Raw genomic sequence first — 27,970 nt, forward strand, 5'->3', positions numbered from 1 at the left:
GAACAAGATGCTGCAGCTCTGCTCAACAAAATGAATGAACGTGTTTTTTCTTTCCCTCCTCTGAAACTAGGGCAGCCTTCAGACTCTGCACTCTCAATACTTCAGTCCACAAGGATGGTCTGAGCAAGTGAGAGCAAGCTGCATGACATTCACAAGAGTGTTTGTCTTCTTACCCGTGGCTTGCATCGATTCATAGTTTTTAATTAAACAGCAGAAACAAAAAAAAAAATCACAGATTAAAAAAGTGAAGCGCCCACTCGCAGAGGGAATGTGGTAAAGGAAGCGTAATGCGTCGGACTTCAGTAGAAGGGTTGTTTCTTTTTACAGTCCTTATCCAGCTATCATTTATCTGACCTCCTCAGCAATGTCCTAAAAGTGCATCTAGACTGATGGCTAAACAGTGTGATCCATCTGTGACACCAACTGTAGGACAAAAGGACACCTTATCAAAATAAAAAAAACGACCACATTTAACAATTTATATTCATTTTACAGTGGAGAAAAACAAACTGCACTGACAGAACAAAACAATGCCACAATGTTGATAGTGTGTTTAAGTCGTTTAGATAGCAAATAATTCAGATAAGGCTTTGTCCAACAATGTGCAACTAAAATCATGATACACTTCATTAACAATTTGAAACATTCATGTGGTTAATTAATTATTTCAATTACCACCTTCCTCGCCACAGAAATGTACTTTTTACACAAACCATACTTTTTTTTAAACTACCCATAAACCCAAGTGATATAACAGAAGGCAGACTGATAACATGTGGTCCCAATGAGAGCATATCGATATCAAATTGTTCTCAAATACAAGTGCAACACAAAACAACTTCACATACTAACTTCTCTTTACTCCTCTTTTGTTTTTATCTGTAATTAATATGGCATTTAATGAGATACTTCACCGTGGTAAAATATATTTATTTCTCAGCGCATACTGTGTCTTCACCGGCAAGTTCACTCTTATTTCCTTTGTGGGTCAACTAAACAAAACATTAAATAAAATTAAAAAAAAGGTACTGAGTCCAGTTTTGGTGACCATTCACAAGCTCCTATGTATGTAAGCACCTTCAAATAATAATTGAATGAATGAGATTTATGAAAGGGTAAAAGTCATGAGGCAAAAATAAGGTTCACATGAGGGCAAGAGGCAAATTTGATTGACTGTTAATACTAATGGCACAGCAGGAAGTAGACGGGCAAAAGGGCTAAACACGAGGCAACGAGGACCATGGGAATGCAGACAAAGGACTTATTGTAACTACATTGGCAGATTCCCGGACACTCATCGAACAACTCTCAGCTAGCTTTCTCTGTTCAAACTAAAAGAACAAAAGCATGCAGGTTCATTTCTGGTAAATAGTAAAGCCCATGCAGGTTAGACGAGGGCAGCAGCAGCAGTGCATGCTGTGCAGTTATTTTCCTACACTGTGGCTATACTGACTGAGTATTGGGTGTGGTGCAATATCACCCTCAGCCTTTGAAAGTAAGCACCAAATATGTCTGGATATCTGAACCAAAACAATCAGAGCACCAAACAGAAAAGACGAAAATATCTTTCTACGGCAGTAACCCCATGCCATTGAGATGTGGGGAAAGTGCAGGTCCACATATTCTATTGTTTTTGGTTATAAAAGGCCCATATTGTGCTTTCCTAGCCACTAAACAGGAAGGCATGTAGGACAGGGGAGGAATCGGAGCCCTCGGCTGCAGTTATTGTTTAGGTGGGAATAAGGAAGAAGATATTGGTGTAAAGCTGGAAAGATTTGAGACAAACTCTTTAAAACCAACATCAGAGAAACCGTTTCCGCCCATTCTGCTCAGTGATACATGGCTTTATAATATACATAGCTTTAATGCTTAAGAAAATGACAATACTGAAATAAATATTTCCACATTGATATAGTAAAACCGCTTCAAAGCGCTGACTAGAGAGAGCTGTGACCAGAGAAGACCAGTAGAGAGAGGAAGAAAAACCCCCGGTGATACAGCAATCAGCAGAGTGTAATGTTGCGTGCGTGAGTTAAATATCTTTGTGCCAGTGTTTCCAGTGCCGCTCAGCTCTGGTCACAGCTGTAAACAGACAGTGGAGAGGATAGCAGGTTCTTGTCAGAGCTTAAACCTCACACCTTCTGAATCTCTCCTCAGTTAAAACCCCTGCTGCACTTCATCTGCCTGAAATTCAGGATAAATGCGGTAAAGCGTCATCTCTACATTAAGACGTGACCTAACAAATACTCATCTGTGCCGGCACTCCTTAAACTATACGACATAAGTTACCTGATATTGACATAAACAGCCTACAATGGACCTAAACTAAAGCAGTTTTTGCAAAGCTGTGGGAAATGATGGTCCCAGCCTTCATATATCAGACATGTTTACTGCAAAGAGAAAGCTTCTAATCTAAATGAATGTAGGGTAAATGCAATAAATAAAATACATGATATATATTATTCATATTTATATATGTATAAATAATATAATACAGATGATGAGATCTGTCTTGGCTTGACTGTGTTCAGAGGGTGAAATGATGAAGCCTGGTCCGGGTTGCCTCAACATGGGGTGGAGAGCTAACTTTAACGCGGTGTCACTCAGACGGCTTCCTACTGGGACTCAGCGTTCGCTTTGCCTCTTAAATATAGACCCAACATTCAAAGCGAGACTACAATTTATGAAGTTATTCCTCTTTGCGAGGTCTCGACCCCTCTTTTGGGTCCGCTCCCGTGTATTGTTGCGTACATTCTCACCGGAGAACGAGACGATGACAAAACGTGATTTCTTATCAGCCCAACTGGGTTTTTAATGGGCAACAAGAAGAACAATCTTAACAGCTACTTGAAACACAAAGGAGGAAGCTGGGGTCACCGGGGTCAGGACCACACACACAACAGACCCAGGTGTTGATGCAGAGCGAGTACTGGAGGCATAGACCTGGTCCTGTGGCTTCTCTCAGAGGCAAGCGTTTTTACACGCAGTGGATGGATGATGGCCTTTTACAGACAGATTTAAACCGGCGGTGGCGACCGTGGGTATCGTGTGTATTTGTGCGTTTTGTAAGGGAGAAAGTGCACATGAGTGTAGGCGTGCATGTGTACGTAGGATGCAAGTATTGTATAGATGCATTTTGAAAGTTCAGTATGTATTTTTTTGTTTTGTCTGATTTTCTGTGTGTCAATGTTCAGGATCAAGGGAATCCATGTTTTAAATTAGAAGCTCTTTGATGCTTTTCATCAATTTTTTGGGACATAATTGCTCAAACTGTGTGAATACAAATCCTAATTTCTTTATTTATTCTTTTGAGCTGCAATTCCAACTACGGCCACTACATCAAAACGGATGCCGTCCTGGACGGCCTCGGTTTAGACGCGGGTGAGGAAACCCAGGTTGAGCGAGCTGGGGATCTGGATGGTTTCCAGGGCGAGGGAGGAAGGGCTGAACGGGAAAGTGACCGGGTAAATCATCTTCGTGTCCATCAACAACTGCGGACTCTCACAACGATCTCGCAAGCGAGTCTGAATGGAAAAAGCAGAAATAAAATAATGAATATGCAGTCAAATTTACTCACTATCAAAATGAATGTAACGTTACTGGACTCAATTGGTGCTATGGTTTGGAAGATGTCACTTTTCCAGGAGCATTCATGTCCTTAATATTTATCCTTTAGCCACTTGAAACAGTATGTCAGTGTTGTGTTGATACATCAGAGTAAATTACCTGTATGGTTCGTATGAATGACACCGATACTCTCTCCTCAAATTCATTGACTGGAGTGTAGAGATTCAAGACCTTCACAATCTGGAAGAGACATAACACAGAGAGGTTATAGAGATATTTAACCATATTTAAAGTGGCTGGGGTTTCTTTGCACGTAAACAGATTTAGGTTGAGAACAAAGATTTAAAAAGCTGCTCTGGTCTCTTTGAATGTTGTTAATAAATGACAGGACAGTTTACCTGAGCAGTGGTGAGGGCCAGGCACATGGAACAGATGGCATCGGCGTCCTCGTCAGTCTTCTTCTTCACCTGCAGCAGCTGAGCGGCCTGGATCAGAGGCTCCAGAGTCTCCTTGGCTCCGCATACCATTAGACCTTTGTCTCTGAGCCACTCCTCCTGCTGGCTCACATTGTACCTGCACACAGAAACACAGCATAGGTTAAAAACAACAACAACAAAACAAAGGGTAAAAATATCAGCTCCACTTTGGAGCTGCCTTCTGAGCTGCAACATCTCCTACTGTACCTGATCTGCATGCCTTTGCTCCAGGAGCACATGTCCTTGCGTAGCAGCAGGTTGTTGAGAGTGACCGCTCCGATGATGTAGAACTGCTGCTTCACCACCTGTTTGATGAGCTCGGGGTCGGTGCCGTGCTGGCACATGGTGGAGTGGAAGGCGCTGAGCTGCCTCAGGATGGAGTCCAGTGTGTAGGTGCCCTCGTCTGCGATACTAGATGTTCGCTTACGGAGGCCCGTGGGCTTCACCCCCGACACTCCCTGGATGGTCTCGTGTTCCAGCATGCCAGAAACTGCAGGTAACACACATAATCAAATCCCATCAATACTACAATCCCATTATCTTGTAGATTCACACACATGTACATGCACACACCTATCATGGGCTGGAGGATGTTCTCCATGCATTTGATCAGCTGCTGGTAGATCTGGATGGCCAGGTCACTGATCACCTGTCTGTACTCTGCCAGGTCGAAGTTGGAAAGAGTGTGCTCATTCTGTCTCTGTGTGTTGTGCTTCATGAAGGCCTAAGAAACACAGATAAAGGCAGATATTTCCTCAGTAACTCTATTAAAAATACAATTTCATTCCAATCTATGATATTTTACATGCATGTCAAATTTCACACTTTCTACCCTGGTAACACCATTTGCAATCAAAAGGAGCAGTGAATGAATTTTCTACAAACAATAAATACAGAAAAAACACAAAAAACAATCATAATTGCTAAATTGCCTAGAGGCTTACCAAACCCTATTCATGTATGTGTACATATATTTGAGCTAAAGTGTGTCAGTCTCACCTCGTCTCCGCTATATTGTTTCAGACAGTGTAAGAAGCGGCAGGTGTTCGCCAGCCAGAAGGAGACCGTCTCAAAGTCGTCTCCTCGTTTCTGACAGGAAGAGACGTGAGGAAGAACAAATCGGAGTCAGTAAACCGGCTGGTAATAGTCAAGTCATTCCACAAATGACTGAAAACAGCATTTAAAAAAAATTACAAAACCCTGTAAAGGTCACCCCAAAGTCCTAATAAATCAGTTTGAACCACACACACACACACACACACACACACACACAAACATACCTTTAGGATCTTCTTAATACTGTTGATGGTTGAGGTGAGCAGGGTGCGGACCTTCTGGTCATCGTTAACGTAGTCTGCATGTCTCAGACACATGAACAGGATGTAGGCCGGCAGACCTGGGATCAGATTCACGGCCACGCCGCGAGGCTTCAGCTCTGGAGAAACAAGCGGAGCAAGAGGAGTTCAGCGATGGACTGAGGAGAGCATCAGAGAATTTTCTACAGATACTTTTTAGATGTCAGTCAGACTGTAGAAACCTTAAATGAAGCCTGCGTTATGATTCGTTTAAAACCAATTTCCTTTGAGGCATTATAAAGTTCTCTTAAAAAGTTTAACAGTTCCATGTTAGGCTAAGTGGTTTGTCAAACTACAACCACAGAAGGAAAGCAAAAGGTCCTGAAATAACCTCTTTAAAGTTTATAGATCTTTGACGAGTATCTTTGATCTAATTTTCCACCTGTTGTTTCTTGCTCTTCATACTTAGTCCTTACCAAGGATGAGGTTCTTGACCAGTTTGAGCTCATCCTCCTTTTTGTACTCCAGCATCCCTTGGAAATCTTTCTCCCTGCGAGGAATGTTGACGGGGTGAACCGGCTCGTCCACCATCTGTCCTGGAGACGTCTGTCCCTCGGTTTGACCCGCTGGCAGACACACAACACATGACAGTCAGAATATCCTGTCCTGCAGCACTCAAACACATAATGTGTACGGACTCTCAAGTCTTTGCTGATTGACATTTTCTCAATTACCCCCCATCTCTCCGATCCTCTTGGAGTACACCTTCAGTTGCTTCTTGAGCTTGCGGATGGTTCGGTCCTGCTTCTCCAGCTGCTCCATTAGATCCTGAAACACGCCGAGGGTTGGAGTGATGGAGAGAGAGACAGATGAAAAGAGAAAGAAAAGAGAATAGTGAGGACAAACAGGAGCTTCTGACTTCTCAGCTTCACACTGTCCAGCGGTAAAAAGAAACACTCCAACACTTCTGTTCATCAGTTGTTGGCTTTGCATTTAGTAACATCTTGGAAACAAACAAATAAAGAGGAGGGGTGGGGGGGATTTAAATCAACATGAGAGCTGCTGTGCCGATTGCTTTTTCAGGGAAAGAGAACTGGCTGTTAGAAACAAGAAGAAGGTGCAGAGCTGCTCCGCTGTGAGTTAGAAGACGCTGCTGTGGAGAGTTAGAGCGACATTCAGCACGGCTTCATTCAAAACGCACAACCTGAGTTAGTTCTGACACATGCAAACACACCCACGCGCATGCACACACACACACACTCTACATACAACCATCCGTCGTAAAATGATGACTCGAGCCTCTCGGGACGCTGTGGGGTCTTCAGCCAGAAGTTCCTGTCAGGTGATACCATCCACACAAATGAGTGTGGGTTGACACTGTTTCCGTTTTTGTATGCGTGGCCCAAGTGGAAATGAAGCGACCCAAACATGTTGCCACGCTTTGCAGTGTGCAAGAACAGGGCTCAAATGTAGCAAAACATCAGATGAATCTAGTATGGGGAACATCTATATTGTAACTCGAAATGTCAATGTTACTAGATAATAACTAGTAACTATTTTAATAAAAAAGTCAGAGGCTTTTTTTAGGCTTAAAACCCATCATGATATATATGGTCACTCCACAGGCTACATACACATATTTATGTCATATAAATGTCTTCCTTGTTACCGTTGTAATATTACTGTTGTTACCTGTGGGTACATTTGTAGATGTGGAGTCTTGCTGTGTGCTGACACTTTGCGATGTGCACTTTACATTAACTGAGGATGAAGTTTATACTCCTCCTCAACCTGTATGCCTCTTTGCGTGTGCTGCAGCGTACCAGGTTCTCGTTGGTGAGCCGGGTGATCTCGTGCTGCAGACTGGCTTCGATTCGGGCCTCTGGAGGCAGCTGCAGGTTTTGGGCCAAGAGCTGCTGCTGACGGTTGTTCTCCTCCTTGACATTGTGCAGCTCGCCTCGCAACGACTCCACCTCATTATCGTAACCTCTCCGCTGGGTCTGCAGCTGGTGCTCCAGTAGCCTGGGGGGAGGGAGGTGGGGAAGGAGATGAGACCAGAGGGGGAAGGGGAAGAAGAAGAAGAGCGGAGATGCCAAAGATAAAACAAGGAAGGAGGGTAAATAGAAGATGAGGAGAGGAGGGAATAGAAAGAGGTATGTGGCAGGTGAAAGGAAGTGAGGGAAGGCAGGACAATTGGAGTGGTATAGAAGGAAAATTGGGGAATAACAAGAGAAAGGGCATCAATGGGAGAAGGAGAGGAAAATAAATCAGTATTATAGTGGAAGTAAAAGAACAAAAAACAGTCAGAGAAAGAGCTTTTCACCAGAGTGGTGACGCAGGACAGCAGCATGCTGTGCAGACACTACCTGCAGCCCAGAGCACAGCCTCTCTGAACACAATATTTAAAGCTGCTGACTTATTAAGATTCCCTTTCCTAAAAAATGTAACCGAGCCAACAGTGTGGTCAGAGGTCAGGCTTGGCAAGGTAGAGTTTATGCTTCAGTCCCAAACTGTTCATGGATTTCTTCATTCTAGTTTGGTCACTCAGTCAGGCAATAAGTGACTCAAGTGAGACTTTCACCTATTACTTCAACTAAAATGTAAACGGTTGTCTTAATGCTCAGAAAGATTCTCAGGTCCTTCTCCCCATGTGTAATTTTAAGAAAGACATTAGCAGGGGAAATAATAAGCTATGCAGAAAGTAATGTGTTTTTGAACAATTCTTAGGACTTGTTTTAAATGTTTTTTCTCATTGTGTTTCAACTAATTGTCCATAAGATGTTAGTAATGGAACACATTTGATCAGTTGGCAAATCTAATCCATCTAACAGAATAAAAGCATTCTACAATGCAAAAAAACTAAAGTGAGCTCTGCAGTAAATATTAAAGTTAATATTTTACAAGAAGCTGAGACATTTTACAGACTGTCATTATAAGTGAGTAAAACAAGCTTAGTGGCAGGATGAAGACAAATTCTACATTTTGTTATAAATAAAATGGAAAATTCAAACCAAAACCTTGAATAAATGTGAAGAGCACACAACCCTGTAAAGTACTGTCAGAAGAGAGTGGGACAAAAACAACTGGGCAAATCTTCTGTTGTGCCAAAAATATTGATAGCATCAAAGTAGAATACATGATATGCTAACTCTATAACACAACACCAACGTATTCACGTGGGCAGAGCCAGTCTAATGAGGTCTGCGGCCAAATGCATAAAACATGAAGTAGGCTTGGAGGAGCTGTTCCTATTAGTCTGGAGGACTCCGAAGTACCAACAACCAAATCACAAGCCGTCTTACATGTCATGAAGAAATTCGGTTGATAAAGCGTGAGAGCGAGAAAAGAGGTGAAAAAAGAAAAAACAGCAGCACACATTCTTTCCTGTGAAAAGGCAAAAGTATCATGCTAAAAAAATGACACTTGTGTTAAAAACACAGTTCCACCTGATGGTTTCCTTTAAGCCCTGATTAACCAGCCACAGCTCTCCGTCCTCATTCAGCTTATGGAAGTCTGGAGCGGCAGATCTGACCAACAAACAACACAAAAGGAACACGGACAACACAATAACAAAAAATAAAAATGCGGGATGGTTTAGTTGGGGAAAGAGATGTGCAAGACAACAGTAATATGCCTTCTTCTCTTTATCTGAGATGTCTGCATATGTGCATGGAAAAACTTACTGAATGTGACCTGTGAAAAACCTGTGTCTTTTAAAGTTACTACGAGGAACTTGTAATGAAACAGTCTCAATTTAATACTGATGCCTCTACATGACATAAGCAAACAATGCCATTCGCTCCAGGAGAAGAGCTATACGCCTCCAGCCAGGAGGAGGAGGAGAGCTATACGCCTCCAGCCAGGAGGAGGAGGAGAGCTATACGCCTCCAGCCAGGAGGAGGAGGAGAGCTATACGCCTCCAGCCAGGAGGAGGAGGAGAGCTATACGCCTCCAGCCAGGAGGAGGAGGAGAGCTATACGCCTCCAGCCAGGAGGAGGAGGAGAGCTATACGCCTCCAGCCAGGAGGAGGAGGAGAGCTAAACGCCTCCAGCCAGGAGGAGGAGGAGAGCTATACGCCTCCAGCCAGGAGGAGGAGGAGGAGAGCTAAACGCCTCCAGCCAGGAGGAGGAGAGCTAAACGCCTCCAGCCAGGAGGAGGAGAAGAGCTAAACGCCTCCAGCCAGGAGGAGAAGAGCTAAACGCCTCCAGCCAGGAGGAGGAGGAGAGCTAAACGCCTCCAGCCAGGAGGAGAAGAGCTAAACGCCTCCAGCCAGGAGGAGGAGGAGAGCTATACGCCTCCAGCCAGGAGGAGGAGGAGAGCTATACGCCTCCAGCCAGGAGGAGGAGGAGAGCTAAACGCCTCCAGCCAGGAGGAGGAGGAGAGCTATACGCCTCCAGCCAGGAGGAGGAGGAGAGCTATACGCCTCCAGCCAGGAGGAGGAGGAGAGCTATACGCCTCCAGCCAGGAGGAGGAGGAGAGCTATATAGAGGATTTCTAAAAGGGTGGTCGGAAAATCTACCTTTTTCTTCCAGAGGCACCACCAAAATCAAAACCAAATACAAGTTCCTCTTAGTAGCTTTTATTTATATGATTTAACCACCCAACTAAAAGTGGAAACTTTCTATGGATTTGGACTGTGATGTTAATCTTTCTATTTTGATAGCCACAGATTCAGGTTTTCTGTTTTAAGGTGCTGCTGATTGCAACAGTGGTGGAGTCCTTAACTGTCTAAATGTAGCCTGCTGTGTTCTAAATACTCTCCACTCAACACTCATATGTCAGTGTGTGAACAAAGAGGATCACAAGCAACAAAGAGAGCAACATGGGAGAAAACGTATGAAGGCAATGATGCACAGCGCAGAGTTTTGGGCAACTCTATTTAGAGTTTCCCTCAACACTAACTTTAAGTATAAAAGTACAGTATCAATATCTTGTGTGTATTCACTTTGACATCCTGTGTGGAGGGTTTGGCGACCAATCAGATGAAACACATTTTATTTTTTGCTGTCCACAAAAAATAGTGGACAGCGTGACGGATCCTCGCAAAAGTGATGTGCGTATCGACAATTAATTCATTAAATGTGTGCTGTGCATCTCTGCTTCAACAAACAAGGAAAACAAGTGGGCTTTCATGCAGGATTTATGCCAAACTCATTCCATAAAAGCTGAGACAGGAGGCTTCCCACAGCGGCATCAACCAATCGCTGCTGAAAAGTCAGGAGGAAGGTGTGTTGTAAATCTGTGTTAATAAAGGTTAAACTACAACTGAAGAATAAATAAATACCTTTTTAGCTCAGACATGTCCATGCTTTCATGCCGCATATTTTGTAAACACTGCACTGTAAATATAGAGTTCTGCAGCATCTTCAAAAACAGACCCGAGCTTTTGAAAATATCCTTACATCTTTGTTTTGCATCCTAAAACAGAAACAACCTTCAGTTTAACAAACTCTACTCTTGTCCATGCTGATTCTTAAAATCCCATGCAGACCTATGAATCCTAAAACCACACATTCCTTGAATTCAAATACCGCTGAACACAGTCTGTTAGCGCCCAAGTGAGACCTTTAGCTGTAACTAGAGCTGCTACATTGTTCGACATGCAGTTAGGGCAGAAAACGCCACGCCAAGCTACCCATCAGCACTGCAACGTAGAGTTTCAGTAATATACCAGTGACATTTTTAACTGGGTTTGGCATCAGCGTGGCCATGCATGCTCTGCTCCATGATGCATAGGCCACGTCTCATTGGTTACCTCATCCTACTCAGGAGATCACTGACTTCCAACGGCTTACGCATGAACCGAGGAGATCTGCACAGGACAAGGCAGTGTTCACAAACACACATTTCTTGCACATATTATACGGTGATATCAATAATGGAGCGAGAGCTCAGTAAGATACAAACTTTTTGAAACAAAAAGATAGATGTTGGGGTCGGTTGCTTCGGGTGAATTCAACATGAATGTGGAAACCTGGAGATCGAGAGGAGAACTGGCTGCACTTAAGTACCTGTTGGTGTCTTTGAGGCCCATGTAAGCCTGCTTGAGTTCACCAGCGTCCTTCAGTTTGGACACATCCTCAACAAAGACAGAAGGCTCCGTCATGGTCTCCTAGAGGGACGTAAATAAAGGAAACAGAGATTAATGAGAAAGAGAATTTAAAAATGTAACATGGCTACTACAACCGCTTGCTACGCAGCATCATGAACCAGCTTTAGGTGTATGAAGGAAAACAAGCGGACCGATGGTTTCATGAATGGGAGTTATCACTGCTGCGGCCATGCGGCATGTGCGTTGTTGACTCCCTGCCAGCATCACTACAGCTGCTGGCTATGACTGTCCTTTCACTCTGACAATCATCAGCCAGTTGGAGCCTCGGGATGAAACAGTGACAAGCCATCAAGTGATGCCTCAGCGTCAGCTGTCTACAGGGAACCTCCCTTCACAGCGATGCCATTTTTTTTTTTTCAAGCAGCTCTCATGAGACAAGAGGGGCTGAGCATCAGCTGATGAGTAACAGGGGGTTAAGGTCACTTGTGATCAAAATGTGACTACTGTGTGACAGTTTGATATGAAAACAAGGGACATTTCTGAGCATGAAGGTGTGGGAACCAGCATATCTGTGCATCTGTGTAGCTGCAGTATAATGCAGCAGACCAACGGTCACAGAGTTCTTTAGTCAACAGCAACATAAATAATTACTAAGTACAGACACAAGTAGTCACCACTGCTCTGCACTGTGGAGTGAACCCCCTCGCCTGTGTTGCTTTGGTATATTTTCAAGCAGTTCTTATGAGTTACACCATTAATCAGATATTTCATTTTATATTCTGAATTTAAAAGCTGTGTTCTGAATTTTCATTTCTGAAAGAAAAGTGCATTGTATGCAATTTCAGAATGACAGTTGTGTGAACAGAAATGTACAGGCTGCAATTTCAAGTGCAATTTGCTGTGGGTTTTCATTCTGTAGTGACAGTGTATCACAGACACTGTTCACAAGAACAAATGCAAAATGGCTGCTGTAAAAGCTTCTGCTGAGCAGAACTCTCAGTGACTTTAGTGAAACAAACAGTCCATAATTGCATTCATTCACACAGACAATGGACTTGATAGATGAGATGATCAACACAGTGTGTGTGTGTGTGTGTGTGTGTGTGTGTGTGTGTGTGTGTGTGTGTGTGTGTGTGTGTTGGAGACTAATTTTGGCTCCAGTGCAAATTGTTGTCATACTCTGGAGGGAACACTCCCCCTTGAATGCTCTCACGCCCTTATATATCATACATGTAATGTTCAAAGCAGGAAGCAGGAGTCTTTGTTGTCACCACTTTCCCGCAACCTGCTCCCTTTACTTAAATTAAGCTAGTGATTATCCACATTTACAAGAATTAACCTGTTTCATTTGGCAGGTGGAGGTGCAACAGTGCATATTGGTGGTGGCAGACAGAAAAGAGCAAGTGAAAGTAAAGCCTGCTTAAAATCCCAAAATGTTTTCTTTAATCTTTAGGTCCGGAAGTTTATAGTTGATGTTATGACTAGAAGAAGTCATATTTAAGCAGCTGCTAGTGCAAAAAAAGAAACCTTCACTATTAAACAACAACCAGAAATATAGCTTGTTTTTAAGTGTCTCTGGGTAATATGATTGCTGGATCAGATTTCTTACCTACGGAGGGTTTACATTCAAGACACACTTTGAATAGAAGTGCTAAATACTCATGCAAGATGCAGTTTTTAAACTGTACCTTCTCATCCTGTGGGCAAGCAGGGATGGAGGAGAGAAGGTGGAGACAGGAGAGTTAGACACAGTGACGGTGCAGTGAAAACAATATCTACATACAGTGTAAATAATAACGTGAACCTAAATTAACAACTAACTAGAGTTTAAATGCCAATCAAGTGACGTTCAAGTGCTTTTTGTCACACAAATGAAAGAAGATTTTGTGATCTTCTGGCCATGAGAGATTTGGCCTGATCCATCAGTCGTTTTTTTGGGGGATATGGTGTGAACAAATAGACAAACAGAGAAGCAGACGCCAGTGAAAACATAACACTCAAATGCAAGAAGTTTGATGCAATCAAGCAGGTGACATCCACCTAAATCAAGCTTCATTTTGTGAATGAACAACTGCACCATGTGACCACAGAGCCCACATGTTTAATTACATGTGGATGATTATTGGCCATATACTAGGCTTTCAAGATCATTTCCAGTGGAGCAGTGGTGATGGATGAACTTTCCTTCTGTAAGCACAGAGAAAACAGAGACGGTTAAATGTTCTTCTACCTTGTGGTGCATGGCTTCCTTCTGGCTGACCAGCTGGGAGCGCAGGATCAGCACCTCCTCCTTACGGACCTCCAGTTCCTCACACGAGGAATTGAGCTGCTCCAAGACCACCTTGTAAGCTGGGGAGCCCGGGGCGCCAGCACCTGTAGCTGCTTTACCCAGCAGGCTTTGCCTGATCTCCGACAGGTCATGTTTCAGTTTCTTGTTCTCCGACTCCAGCTCCTGACGCTAAGAAGTGAAAAGACTCAGTGTCCGGGGGTCATAGTTATGACAACTAGTGGCAAATGAGGCTTTCTGAAGCTATGGCAAGAAATACTGTCATAAAAGAAGATGTCTGCCTTTATATCAAGTCATTATCTGGAAACATTTCTACTTTCTACTCCTCCCATAGCTTACCTTGAGGGACTCGTACTCCAGCTCTGCCCCACGAGCCTTTTTGAACTCTACGTCATCCTAAAACAAGGAGCAAAACGTGGTGATGGAGAGGTGTTTAGGACAGTGACAAACTCTCAAGAACAGGGCCTTATAAGAACTTTTCCGTGTAATAACCCATGTAATGTGGTGTTTAAATTATGTACACAAGGATGCAAAGCCTTTTATTGTACTAAGGAGTCATAAAAAGTTTGTTTTTATACTGGGTTATTACATGCTTACGTATGTATATTTTGGCTTTAGAAAGCTTTTCAATAGGCACTATACAAGTATTACTGTATGTTTACAATCCTTTAGTAAACACTTAAATGAAGCTTATAAATAGGTGTTGTATGAGTGTTATCTCTTTGGTTATTATTATACATATTAATAATAAGATGATATATTTCAGAGCCCAGTGTGGGTGTCGGTACCCTGGCTCTAGCCCGCTGGAACTGGTCCTCTTTGTTTTCCAGTTCGTTGCGCAGCGACAGCTTTTCTTGCTCCAGCTCTGTTAAACGTTTCTGCAGCTTGAGGGTCAGCGAGGTGTCTATTCCACGTGTCACATCCTGCAGGACGAAGAAATGGGAGGACAGAGCATAAGCCTCGTGATAAGTATTGAAATGGCAATGTTGAAATGAAAGGCCACTTTAACAGCAAAAAAGGTGAAACTCTGGATGATTCCTCTTATTAAATGTGACGGTACTGAATGCCAAACTTTCTTACTTCCGCAGCACGGGAACCGTCTTCCAATTCGGCGTACTCGGAGTTGTATGTGCACTCTGATTCGTTGCTGCTGTGGGTGGAATCTGTTCTCCTGTGGCCAGGCTTGGAGACGTTCTGCAGATGAGATAGAAAGTAAACATTTTCATAAAAAAATACGACAGACTCAAGTTTGCCCTGATGCGCCTTCAGACTGGAAGTGCAGCTAAGTGTTGAATATCACAAACCATTTACTTTCGGCTGGTTAAGCAAATCTAATGTGAAGAAAAATGTAATAATAGATCAAACACATGTGTTGTCTTCGTGTTTTCAGAATTTAAGTTGAGCAACACTTAAATTATGTCATGTTCATATATGAAATCTCGGTGTGTGCATGTGTTTCTCACCGAAGAAACCATCTCCTCCTTCAGGTCGTCGTGCTTTTCCTCGAGCCGACGGTGTTCTGTCAGCAGGTTCTGGTAGCGAGATCGCTCCTCGTTCAGATCGGTCTCCAGCTGCTGAGTCTTCTCTGCTATCGCACGGACCATTTTCTCTGAAGGGTCATAGAGAAACATACTGTACGGTTTAGGAGACAATTACGTGTTTCTGCATGAAGGGATGAATGATTTAGGCGGTGACATTTTCATACCGGTCATCTGCTGACTCTGTTCCTGAATCAACCTGTTCAAGTCGTCCTTCTCCTTCTTCAGCGAGCCATTCTGCTCCTTCAGCTCCGAGACCATCTACACACACACACATAAACAAATGATCCTTCACTAACATGTTGTGCAAAGCATCTTGAACATGAAATATCTGAAGTCAATTCTACAGAACTAAATGTGACCGATCCATTTATTTTCTACATCTAACACATTACTCTAACTCATAACTCTTAAAAGATGCTCCCGGGGTTATTTGAAGACAAAAACACTGACAAAATATGAGACAGAAAAACAAAGAGTACACACACAGACACACAGTTCAGTGGCTACCTCACTAGCACACTACTCTATCTCCTGTGCTCACCTGCCCCGGGGCAACCTCGCCCTGTGACCCCACCATGTGCCCAATTCACCCTGGTTCGTGCTGGCTCCTAGGTTGGGGGAAAACGTTTTTCCTCTGGTGCCAGTATGCATAACAAATATTTTGTGATATATATATATATATATTTCCAGGAAACTATGGGACGTTGTACTAATCTGGAGCAATTTCTAGGGACCTTAGTTTTAAACTAATAATAGGACTTTTGACCGCGACAGCCTCACTAAAAGCTGAAAACAGATAGACAGGAGGTTTTAGGGAGAATTTCCCTTAAAATTTCTTAAATTATTCTCAAAAAAAGGTTCAAAGACACAACCAACATCTAGAAAAGAGAGAAAAAAAAGGCATTTACAGACGACATGTAACACCACACACACACACACACACACACACACACACACACACAGCGAGATGGAGGACCTGGACCACAACAAGTCTACAGGTATCGATGTGGATCCCATCTTACTGTTTCCATTTCGCTCCTGTAGGTTTGCGCCCAGTCCTCGATGGTCTTCTTCTCCTTCTGTGTGGAACTCAACTCCTTTCTCAGCTTCTCCAGCTCCTCCAGCAGCGAGGTCACTTGGTTGCCTTTGTTCTTGGCATCCTCCTCCACCCCGCGCAGCCGGCTCAGATCGGCACGCATCCGCTCGGTCTCGGTTGTGTACGTAGTCTCCAGGCTGACTAGCCTCTCGTTGATCAACCGTTTATCCTTGTTCTGGAGGCATGGGGCAGATCATACAAAGGGGAAGTCAAACACTCAGATGACAAAATTTATCAATACATAAAGACAACTTTTTTTTTTTTTTTTTTTTTAAATGGTGAAATCACTCACCAGCTCGTCGATTTTCCTCTGCAACTGCATGATTTTGTTCTCCATGCCTTTGTTGAGCTTCTTGAAGTGCTCCACTGAGCGAGCCTCGATCTTCAGCTTCTTCAACTGGCGCCTGGCCTTCATCCTGCGAAAGCAGCACTGCAGGTAGACGATGGAGACGAGGCAGCGCTTGTACCAGCAGCGAGCCAACCAGCCACGGACGCGCTTCTGAATGATCACAACCTTGCTCTCCCGCAGCAACTTCAGACGGAAACAGTAAAGGAGAAGCAGAGACAGTGATAAGAGCCCATGTGGTTTACGAACAGTACAATATTTTATTCAGGTTCAACTGATTCCTTTCTGTAATATTCACACTTGTAATGGCTATGATCTGCTTGGTACAGTACTTTGTAGAAGTGAGTCAGCAAACCAGAACAGGACAATAACTGAACTATAAGTATAAGAAATGTTTATTGATTTTTTTCCTGTGAGAAAGCTGGATCTTTGGAGGTAATATTGCAGCATTTTGTGATGTGTGTCTTACCGCCTGATACTTCTGCCGGGCCATGTAAGCTCGGAGGATTGTCTGCACGACCAGAGCGGCAGCCTGCTTCTGTCTGTAGCGTTTCTTCTCCACGCACATCCGCTGGTACTTCTGGATAACGGTGGCCGCCTGCGCGCGACGCATGAACTTGGCCAGGCTGAGGAGACCAGAGATATACAGGTCTCAACGAATTATACTTTAAGTATTCAACACAACTTTAGACTTTAGGTATTTCATCCTGCGACGAATTTAAGTGCAATAATAATCAAAACAAACAGTTTTACACAGCATTGTCTTTTAAAACAATCCGTAAGAAGGAATCAAATGTGTTTGCTTGTGATTTTTCTGATTTAACGGAGTTGCGAATCGGGTGCAGCTGACTCACCAGCGAGCCTGGTATCCTCTGGTGAACCTCTGGATGGTGATGGCAGAGCTGCGCTTGCGGAGATACTTCTTGCGCGCCAGCCAGCAGCGAATGGTTTTCTGGATGCGAACGCAGGCAGCTCGCAACTTCTCCGACCTTAGCTTCTCCAGGTAGGCAACCTGGCCGGCCCTGAAGAAGATCTTGGTCTTACCAAACTGGTATTTGTCCTGGTCCTGAAGGAGCAGAGATCAGGAGTAATTAGAAAGTGATTCGATGGACCAAAGGGACAGATTTACTCTGTGAGACTAGTGTTTGCTAAGAAGGGTAAAAGGAGCAGAACAAAGGACTCGGAGATGAAAAGCTAGATTTAGGTACAATTTTTCCTTGTTGAGTGAAGGAAAGGTAAAAACACAGACAGCCTGACCTGCACCAGTTGCTCCAGAACGTTTCTGCATGTCAACTTCTTGTCAGGTAACACGTCCTTCTGCTTCATCAGCACTCGGTAACGGCTGAAGAACTCCTGGTACGTCCATCTGGGACACACACAGAACAAGAGTTAGCCATGGTGTCAACATTTGATTAATTTACCGTTTGTTCGTTCAAGTTCATTTTTGCAACAAAGTAAATTTGCCAGGTTTGCTTTGCTGTTTAGCTTTGCTGTAAGGAAAAATACTCACTACCACATAATGCAGTGCATGTTTGTGGTGTCAAGTTGTCAACTTTTTTAGCATCAATATTGATCTTAAACGCATAAGGAGACCAGTAAGCAAAGCCAGACTCGGCTAGACAAGACAGTCTCCTCTACAGGGAGAAGCTAATCACTTGTGCAAATGGACTGATGATAGATAACAAAGACACGGATCAAATCAATCCTGCACCGAGCTGGCAGGCCGGCTGCATTGTTGTGAGACATTCAGACATAATTGTACAGTAGATTCTTACATGCAGGGTAACATTTCTGCTCGGAAACTTTAAAACCTCTTTAAGGACACAACACATATCCAACACAAGACAGTCTACGGGACAGTAGCGTCAGTACCTGGATGGGAAACCTGCAGCAGAGATGCGGATGGTTTCCAGGACACCGCAGGCTCTGAGCTGCTGCACCGCGCGTTTAGGATCAAACCTGCCAACATCAAATGAGCACAGTAAACAAAGTTTCTATGAATTACACCCAAGCTAAGATAGTGGCCTGGAGAATAGATCAGCTCTAGATATAACAATGTGTTTTTCATGAATAAAGAAGAGGAAGACTCACGAGAAGGCCAGCTTGAAGTCATTGGGTTTGATGCACCGTACGTAGTGCGGGGTTGTTGCGTTCAAGGTACCCATCAGCATTTGCAGCGAGTTACGAAACTACAAGAGGAAAATCATCATTAGGAACACATGCTGTTGTTTGCTGCATCATTATTAATCTAAAAACTATTATTACACGATTAAGAAATCAGTTTTTTATCCAAACCAAATGAAAATTTAAGATTTTTATGTCGCTGCAATCCACAACGAGCAGTAATAAAACCCCTTGACAATGACTTCAGACAAGACATGTGGGTAAACAGGGTAATTTTTATATATATATATATATATATATATATATATATATATATATATATATATATATATATATATATATATATATATATATATATATATACACATACATACACACAGTGTATATCTGGTATCCACCAAAATGCGCTGGATCTGATCTCACTTTGTGCAGTTAGATCAGACAGCACCTGTGGAAACCCCTCCACTGAGTATGCATGCATGCAACAGCATCAGTCCACAGAACAAAAACACTGGAAAGAGAGATCAACCTGGCAGCCAACGGTCTTCTTGTGCTCCTTGCTGCTCTTCTCACGGCCCTTGTCAGGTTTGAGGCTGAGGCGGGTCCGGCCTCCGGTGCCAGCGGCCTGACCAGTGGGACTGGTGGCTTTCTCCCCGTCCTGGAACAGCTCCACCAGCAGGTGAAACTGGGGAAAGCAGCCCGCTTACAGTCAAACAGAGCAGCTGCTGGCAGCTTTAGACACTGCAGGCAATATATATTTACTGAAAAATAGGTTATCCACAAAGCTTTTCACTCTAGATGTACTGTTAAATCAAGCTTCAGAGCAACTACAAAACATATTGATGAGCGATAAATGTAGTTTCTAACAGCCTCTTTTTACAGTTCCTGGCATGCATATATATACATATATATGTCTTACCTATTGCATAAAGCCTTACAAAGCATAACGACAGCTTTCATGGAGCATTCGCCACAAGCCTTCTTAAAGAGTGTTGAAAACCACGATGTTAATGACTTAATTTAAAAAGCAATCCAGTTATCTAGTCTAGTAATCAAGTGCATAGATGGTTTGACATGAGTTAATTTTCCACACAAAGACAGATCACAAATCTGCCGGATAGTTCGAGTAGACGACGCTTGATTTGTCGATTAGCGTTTGTTAAACTTATTCACAGTCAGAGAGTTGTTACGATGTTATAAAAAGCCAATAAAAACAAGGAAAGGTTATGTTTGGTCATATATGAAAGTACGCGATGGCCATATATGACTGCATGGCATGATCTTGCCATGATGTTAAGCCATAAATAATGTATGAAACACAAACACATCAGTCAAGTTCCATATAACACAGAGGTTCTATGAGGAGGATGCTGTGTTATGTGCAGCTTCAGGTCCTCCTGCTGCGCTCAGAGCATTGCCATGCTGCTGCTCTCGCCAACGCCATTAAGCAGGATAATCTGGACAGCCACGGTCACAAAGGCTTTACGTGCTGCGCGCTCACAGCATCACTCTGAAAACATAAAAATATCCTCCTTCCTTTGTCCCTTGTTTTTATGTCCAGCCCTCTTTTCTCCTCTCATAGTGCCTTTAGTGCTCCCCATGCAACAAACAAAGACACACACAACTTCAGTCTCATGTGCTGTTAGAGTGATGCTACCTCGGTGACAGAGAGAGGGAAGAGAGGGAAAATAAAAGAGAGGGGGAAAAAAGGAGCTAAAGGAAGAGCTGCAGGCGGATCAGCGTTGTAAGAACACCTCGGTTTACCTTCTGCTGGCAGGGAAGGGTTGTCATGATGACCCAAACATACATGGACAACACATGGAGAGACAGTGACAAAAGAAACACAATGACATTAAAAAAAAAAGGAAAGAAAACCCATAATCTCAAGTTCAAAAATCATTATTAGCCCCAATAAAATTATAATATATATATAATACACACATGAATGTATACAAATGTGTATACACATGAATGTGTATAATACACAAACTGAAAAGTAGATGAAACCAGGCAGACTAATGATGAGGTTGAAATGGTTTGGAGAGACACGACGGGATGATGATTTCTTTCCCAAACACGTTGGGGATGCATTTCCACTGAGCTCTCAGCCTGTATGAAGTATGCAGCGTGTCTGTTGGAGGGAGACGGCCACACGGTGGAATTTGATCTTTGGAAAGCTTGATCAGATTCCTGGATTGCAATGCATCATGGGAAATATCAGCATCAGGCATTTCTCGAATCCACTGTATTGATTAGACTTGCAAGCAGACGTCTGCATGAATGCGAGACTCGTGTGTCTCTCGCAGGTCCCAATGCAGTTCGGAGCAATGCAGGTGCTCTTTGAAAGCATCACAAGGCTGGAGGATTGAACATGTGAACGGAGGTTTCTGTTTTAGACAAGCTTGCTCTTCTTTGCAGAGTTTTTGGCCAATTGCTAAGATCTGGTATTTAAGTGGCCCTGCTAAAAATAAGTCCAGTGTGGCAGGACACATTTTAAACAAACCCCCAAATAAGCCAAATTTATCGAGGAGAGAAAACAAAGACAAAAGAGAAAATGTAAATATTTATCACAGCTTATAAGCTCCCTGTTACCAGATCTCAGAAATGACTTGTCCCAGTTTATCAATGCTGAAAGAGACAACAGCCAAGACTATGCAAATGAGACCCACGTTGTAATGAAGCAGAATTTCTTGAGAGTTGAAATGCTATCAACAGCAGAAGTTTTAGAAAGCACATCATCCAAGCCAGTTCATCTGAAGGGCAATCACTAAAAACAGACGCCGATGCAATGAAAACGGTTAGCTGCTAAACGTTTACAAAATAATGTCTCACTCAGGTTCAAGATAAGGTTGTGTGGCTGAAGGTTGAGTACCAAATGTAGGGTTTGGCAAAAAAAAAACTGTACGCCCAGTTTAAGTGACATTTTACAGCTCCTCAGACAGTCAGCTAGCTGGGAAACATGTGACACTCTCACTCTTGGCAGGAAAGTAAAACGAAAGTTAATTAGACTAATTCGCTTGAAGAGCTCATTACCATTTAATCAGAATTGTTTAAATCTTCCTGAATTCCATGGCAATATTCAGACTTTACGTCCATGAACAATGTGTGTGTGTTTGTGTGTGTGTGTTAAGTGATTGTGTTGGAGGTTAGAGCAGACAGTATTTCAACCCTTACCCAATTCTGCTCTTGATGAAGTCTATAAGAGAACAGTCGATGGTCACTTTGAGCATTTTGGAACAAACACAGACACAAGACAGCAGCTGTGTGTGTGTGTGTGTGTGTGTGTGTGTGTGTGTGTGTGTGTGTGTGTGTGTGTGTGTGTGTGTGGCGCTGAATGTGACAGTGCCAGCAGTGCCTGTATATGTGTGTGTGTGTGTGTGTGTGTGCAAAAATAGCAGTGAAGATTGAATGTCTTTGGCCCTTTTTGAACCAACCAAGTTTTAGACACACACAGACACAGAGTTAGGTTTAATGGAATTGTGTTCCCTAAATTAAATAATGATAATTTGAAAAACAGTGAAATCCACTCTTTAATAATAATTTTTAAAAGCAAAAGGGAACTTTATCACAAGGTTGTTGTGATGTCCCTGTTTGACAAAACTAGTAAATGTGTCAAAGATTGTTTATCATAAGGATGATGATCCATGTGTATTGCATGACTACCGTTACTACATAACACAGAATTTTGCCAATGACCTGCCTTACTGTGTGTGTGTGTGTGTGTGTGTGTGTGTGTGTGTGTGTGTGTGTGTGTGTGTGTGTGTGTGTATTTAGCTTTGTCTGTTCTGTACAAATAAATCCTGGATCGAGCATTTGTCATCACTTCTGGCGTCACTACCACCACATGGCCAGAGGAGGGCGCTGCTTCCCTGAGCCTTCAGGTGGGACTTCAGGTCAGTAAGCAATCGTTTATTTTTTCCCCACACAGAGCAGGTGCACCAGCTCTCCATGAGCTGCAGGCTTCTTGGCTTTGATCTCAGTGGACGCTTGATAGTGGCTCTCTGCACATGAATCTAGTTAGGCTGTAGTACGTGTATATAAACGTAATGTAGATGTGAGTCTGTCCTCCTCACCTTGCTGGCCTTCAGCACATTGATCTGTTCCTCGTTCACTGTGTCCTTGTTCTTCTCCAGGAAACCGTCACATTGATACTCCACCTGCTCGACAACCAGAGAGCAGTTTGTGTTACTATACCTGTGAGGACATTTCACTGGGATTTATCCAGATTTATCCAGTCAGTTAATTAGTGGTGCAACGGTACAATAAGCCCACGGTTCGATCAGTATTGCAGTTATTGGGCCACAGTTTTGGTTTTAAAAAAAAACAACCAAAAAAAACAAAACCATTACCAATGGGTTTGACCTCTAAAATCTATAAATATATAGATTGATTGATTGATAACGCTATATTACATGAAGCCATAACATTGATTTTGGTTTGTACGTCATCGAGCGGTTTAGTTTTTTACTGTTCGGTTTTGCATCTGTACAGTTTACCTTCTCTACCTGGTATTTTTGTTTTCCTAATCACATTCCTGCAGATCTTAACACATAATCGGACCCAAATAAATGTGTATTGACTGTCCTAATGTTTAGGGTACATGTATAAAAAGGTAAATGTTTATATCTATTGCTTTTATGTCAAGCTCCAAGGCAAAACGTAAAAGCCTCAGAGTAGCTCATGTACGTACATGAACTCCTGATGCAAGTGCCTTTAAATATATCAACATTCATCTTTTCAAATGTTTGGTCAGAAATATCTCTAAGGATTCCATTTGAATGTCAGGGGACCTGATGGGAGAGCCTGCATTAGTCCTTGACCCCGTTTATCTGTAACCTTATAGTGAGGATCTGAAAACAGACAGTAAAAATAACACTGCGTCATACAGAACTTCATTACAGTATATGAGACACTAAAGTAGATTACACTAGTCAAACACACACACATTTCACTGCAGTGCTGTTTTTTTTGTCTGTGAAAACAATGATAATAAAAAAAAAAGGGATCTGTCCTCTAGCCATCCTAAAAATAACTCCAGCACTGCAGCAGTAGCTGCAGCTAATGTGTCCCCAAGTGTTGTATGTGGAGCTACAAAGGCTCCTGACATTAGTTTTCCAACCAATTTTGAATGTCACATTTTCAAAAAAAAATGAATCTAACTCCTCTCATAGTATAACAAACAGTCCAGCCCACCTTGTCAGCAAAATGTTGAATAATGAAAGCGCGGTTGGACATGCGAGGCTTCTCGAAGAGGGAGCAGGTCTTTAGGTGGGTGTTGTAGAGTTTCTGAGCCCAAGAATCATCCGAACCTTTCGGCATCTGGTATAGAAAGGGAGAACACACGGTGGAAACTATCAGTAAGAAAAAATGTACAGTATGTAACCATCTGCTTATAAATACACTGCAAGACAAACAACAGGAACTTTCAAGTAGATTAAAATATTGAAGTTATTGGATTGCATCACATTTTATAATGTTTTTGTTCTGGTTACAAAAGTGCATGAGGACAACATATTTTCTTATATGTCTTTGCCAAGAAGTCAAACCAAATGTGTTTGCGTTAGCCTGAAATTATGTTAGCAATGTGGACCACCTCAAATGTCAATAGCTTGTAAAATGACCTTGCAGCGGTTCAGAGCCACAGAGAGATTAGTCAGCATTGTTAGTGGACTGGCTGAGCTGTGAAAGTGTGTCGATGGTACAGATATGAGCACTGCCTTTAATCTACACAGGCTGCAACTCAGATAACGCTTATATTTCATATACATTCAACCAAAGCTCCGCCCAACAATACTAGGAGTTGTGTGTAGCGTCCAACAAAAATAAAAACATGCAGTCCATCCATTCAGTTTCATTGTGCACGTTAGAAAGTGGTCATTGTTTTTATGCTGGGTTTCTGCAGGTGAACTCTGATGTGAACTATTAAGCGTAGGTGTTGGGAAACTCAGGTCAAGTGTGTGTTACTTTACTTTTTGCATATGAGAAGTTTTTTATTCCACAAACAGTATTCATAAGACAGCAAGTCTAGTGTACATCAATAGCTTTGGTGCAAATGCAGACACTTTTAGAAGAGATTAAAGATTCATGATCAGTCTATTTATTTTGTATTCTTGTCAAACAAAAGCAGGATGAAGTGCATTCTTTTGAACAGCACTTTCAAAAAGATCATTATACACAGAGAGATGCCTCAAATAAAATACATTTGTGACAAAGCAACAAATCCTGTTCCCTCTATCATGTGCCAGAAACTATTCTCTCTGCATCAGTCATGAGTGTCTTTCAATACCAGAAAAAACTAAATGAAAAAAAATCAAGTTAAATAGTATTTAGTGGATTGGTACCTTGCACTCCTCGTCCAACAGGTCCAGGATGCCCATCTTGGCCTCTATGAGGTTTATACAGGGCTGATTGTCGTAGAAGTCAATCAGAGTCCAGGGGATCTGCTCCCTCATGTACTCCTCCTGCTCCAGCTTGAACACATGCTGCGCAAACACACACACACACACACACACACACACACACACACACACACACACACACACACACACACACACACACACACACACACACACACACACACACACACACACACACACACACACACACACAAGTTGGGATTAAGTTGTATACTTGCATCAAACAATACAAAAAGTCACATCTGTAAATATAATGTGCACTCCAACAGGTAAAACATGTGCTGCCCACCATGTTGAACTGTTGCTGGAGTTTCTCATTGGCGTAGTTGATACAGAACTGCTCAAAGCTGTTGATCTCAAATGTCTCGAACCTTGAAAGGAAGAACAGAGGAGTCTGTTTACTGCATTTAGCCATGTTGTACACAAATGAGTGATATTCAAAACTCAGATTTGCTAAGTCACCCCACACAGACAGGCGAATGCGCAAACGTACCCGTAGATGTCAAGGACCCCGATGAAGGAGTGCTGATTGATATTGGTGATGAGGGCTTTGTTAACGTGCTCCACAATCCAGTTGAAGAGCTTGGCGTAGATATGTTTTGACAACGCATCGCGGGCGTTGGTGGCCTGCAGGCGGGGCAGGGTCTTGATGTACGTCTCTGTGGCTGTCTTTAGCTTCCTGTGGCACAGCCACTGAGACATGTCCTGGTAGCTCACGCCCACCAAGTCGCAGAACGCCGTCAGGTGGCAATTATTGGGCTACAGGGAAAAGAGGAGATCTTAATCAATACCAGGAAATAACCAACACGATGTCAGCTAAGAACAATTTGATTTCCTCATTTGGAAGTTAACAAGTTGCACACATAAGCATCACTGACGTATTCCTTGGCTCCAACGGGCCCAACGTATGTATTTTTAGATTACTGTCTAATACAGGCCATCACATAACCACAAATATCAAGCTATCTGTTTCAGCCTGTCTCACTGGCAATGTGAACTGCAGCATTAATATTATCCTCACAGGAATGATGCTGCTGTCTGAGTCTCTGTCCTTTATCTGCACGTTTCCCAGATGAAGAATAGCAGCTAAAACCTGGAACAACCCCATCTGGTTGGACTCGTTAATACCTGGAGGGGAACACACACACACACACACACACACACACACACACAGTGAACTGGGTATATCCAGCCGTCATGTGAGTTCTCTTCACATATATTAGACTACTGGATTACACTGTGTACATTTTACAGACATATTTTAATGTTTTTTATTTTTCCATGTGAGGGCGGGGATGTTACCGAGCAATGTTAAGGCTTTGCGAGTGTTGGACAGCTCCTTGGTGTCATCCACACCTTCGATAACCGGGCTGCGGCCCTGCCTGGTGTACAAGAAGTCGTTTGCATTGCCTGAGTGGGTAAAACCGAGAGAGAGAATAAATTAAGAAAACGTGCAGTACGTGCAGTATTACTTCGTGCAACGTGGGCACAAAAGTGCTATCCCAGGATCCTCCTTTTCCACGGAGCATTGGAAACCAACATGAACCGGATTTAATAGATGGAAGTCTATTTAGGAAAACATTTTGTTTCCGATTAGCTAGGAGGAGCTGTTAAATTAATACATTGTGACATCAGTGCATCGTCAAGAACACTTTTACCCTTTGTGTAAAAATGATGGAATCGCAACTTTCCCACAATCTGTTTCTCTATGCACAATTTACACTGAATTAAGGCCTGGCCTGTTTCCTGGCAACGAGAGGCGCTGACACGGCTGTGACAACCACCCCTTTTATTGAGCCAGGAAGTCAGTAGGAGAGGAAAAGACAGCAGCTGTGTGTGTGTGTGTGTGTGTGGCTGAACATGACAGTGCGAGCAGTGCCTGTATATATGTGTGTGTGTGTGTGTGTGTGTGTGTGTGTGTGTGTGTGTGTGTGTGTGTGTGTGTGTGTGTGTGTGTGTGACTTGGATTTGGATGAGCAGGTGCAGGTCCGCAGTGGGAGTGCTCTGAGTGCCTGTTTAACCACAGAGTCGATTTGTTTGATTCGTCTAAACTGATATAATAATAATCTGATATCTGTCAGCGCTCTTCAGACATCTAACAGTGGTCTATCAAGTAGTTTTTTCAGAGATGTAGACGGGGGAGAGCCCCTGCAGCTAAACACAATGATCTTCCAATCAGTTACTTCGTCTTCCGGCTCCAGCTGTTCCTTCCGACTTCAAGCTCCTGTTTTTGTCATTGCTTATGGTGTGAATGTAGAGTTCAGTGTAAACGTGCAGCTCTGTGTGTGTGGATGCATGCACACGTGTGTTACACTTACTCAGTGTCAGCGTCTTGAACTCAGGCAGATGGGATGATGCACAGAGCTGATAGAAGATGTGATAATTCCTTTCCTCGTCAGCCTGAAACAAAGCATGAAGATCATAGAAAGGGAGGGAAATGCTGCATGCACACCTATAGGACATTTTTATGAAAATACATCATATGAATGTCATTGATCTACAAATTCTAGACTTTTTTTCAACCCTTTCTTGCAGGGAAAATGACACATATGTGGGTAATGTATAATTATATAGGCTTTTAATCAGTTTGACAGTTTAACTTCTGAAAGCTCCTCTGAATAGTTGGTGATTTAGTGCCTTGTTCAAGGGCACATCAACAGATATTATTAAGTCACATAAGAATATTACATGTTTATTTTTGACATATAGGAAATCAAACACAAGGTGTGGCCCACCTGTGCATGCATTTCCATGAATTTCTAGTGAAAAT

General features: G+C 42.8%; 1 protein-coding gene across 1 annotated transcript in view; it reads right to left on the reverse strand.

The window, feature by feature from the left end:
• Nucleotides 1-3,229: 3,229 nt before the first annotated feature.
• myo5aa (myosin VAa) overlaps nt 3,230-27,970 on the reverse strand; it is a gene marked incomplete at its 5' end in the record, with an annotated part of 46,301 nt that continues 21,560 nt past the window's right edge. Inside the window, 36 exons of the mRNA XM_079216678.1 lie at nt 3,230-3,524; nt 3,727-3,807; nt 3,966-4,140; nt 4,251-4,533; nt 4,617-4,767; nt 5,043-5,132; nt 5,324-5,478; nt 5,815-5,964; nt 6,073-6,166; nt 6,608-6,673; nt 7,162-7,360; nt 8,785-8,865; nt 11,350-11,450; nt 13,079-13,087; nt 13,621-13,848; nt 14,017-14,073; nt 14,466-14,600; nt 14,758-14,871; nt 15,141-15,286; nt 15,383-15,476; nt 16,241-16,489; nt 16,607-16,846; nt 17,130-17,286; nt 17,515-17,726; nt 17,918-18,026; nt 18,533-18,619; nt 18,752-18,849; nt 19,314-19,469; nt 22,858-22,941; nt 23,978-24,103; nt 25,126-25,266; nt 25,490-25,571; nt 25,694-25,959; nt 26,222-26,328; nt 26,503-26,610; nt 27,519-27,600. Coding sequence (XP_079072804.1) covers nt 3,372-3,524; nt 3,727-3,807; nt 3,966-4,140; nt 4,251-4,533; nt 4,617-4,767; nt 5,043-5,132; nt 5,324-5,478; nt 5,815-5,964; nt 6,073-6,166; nt 6,608-6,673; nt 7,162-7,360; nt 8,785-8,865; nt 11,350-11,450; nt 13,079-13,087; nt 13,621-13,848; nt 14,017-14,073; nt 14,466-14,600; nt 14,758-14,871; nt 15,141-15,286; nt 15,383-15,476; nt 16,241-16,489; nt 16,607-16,846; nt 17,130-17,286; nt 17,515-17,726; nt 17,918-18,026; nt 18,533-18,619; nt 18,752-18,849; nt 19,314-19,469; nt 22,858-22,941; nt 23,978-24,103; nt 25,126-25,266; nt 25,490-25,571; nt 25,694-25,959; nt 26,222-26,328; nt 26,503-26,610; nt 27,519-27,600 — 4,866 coding nt within the window. The 3' untranslated portion in view covers nt 3,230-3,371. The remainder of the gene's footprint in view (nt 3,525-3,726; nt 3,808-3,965; nt 4,141-4,250; nt 4,534-4,616; nt 4,768-5,042; nt 5,133-5,323; nt 5,479-5,814; nt 5,965-6,072; nt 6,167-6,607; nt 6,674-7,161; nt 7,361-8,784; nt 8,866-11,349; nt 11,451-13,078; nt 13,088-13,620; nt 13,849-14,016; nt 14,074-14,465; nt 14,601-14,757; nt 14,872-15,140; nt 15,287-15,382; nt 15,477-16,240; nt 16,490-16,606; nt 16,847-17,129; nt 17,287-17,514; nt 17,727-17,917; nt 18,027-18,532; nt 18,620-18,751; nt 18,850-19,313; nt 19,470-22,857; nt 22,942-23,977; nt 24,104-25,125; nt 25,267-25,489; nt 25,572-25,693; nt 25,960-26,221; nt 26,329-26,502; nt 26,611-27,518; nt 27,601-27,970) is intronic.

The sequence above is a fragment of the Taurulus bubalis genome, assembly GCF_910589615.1.
Source record: "Taurulus bubalis genome assembly, chromosome: 4".
Lineage (NCBI taxonomy): Eukaryota > Metazoa > Chordata > Actinopteri > Perciformes > Cottidae > Taurulus > Taurulus bubalis.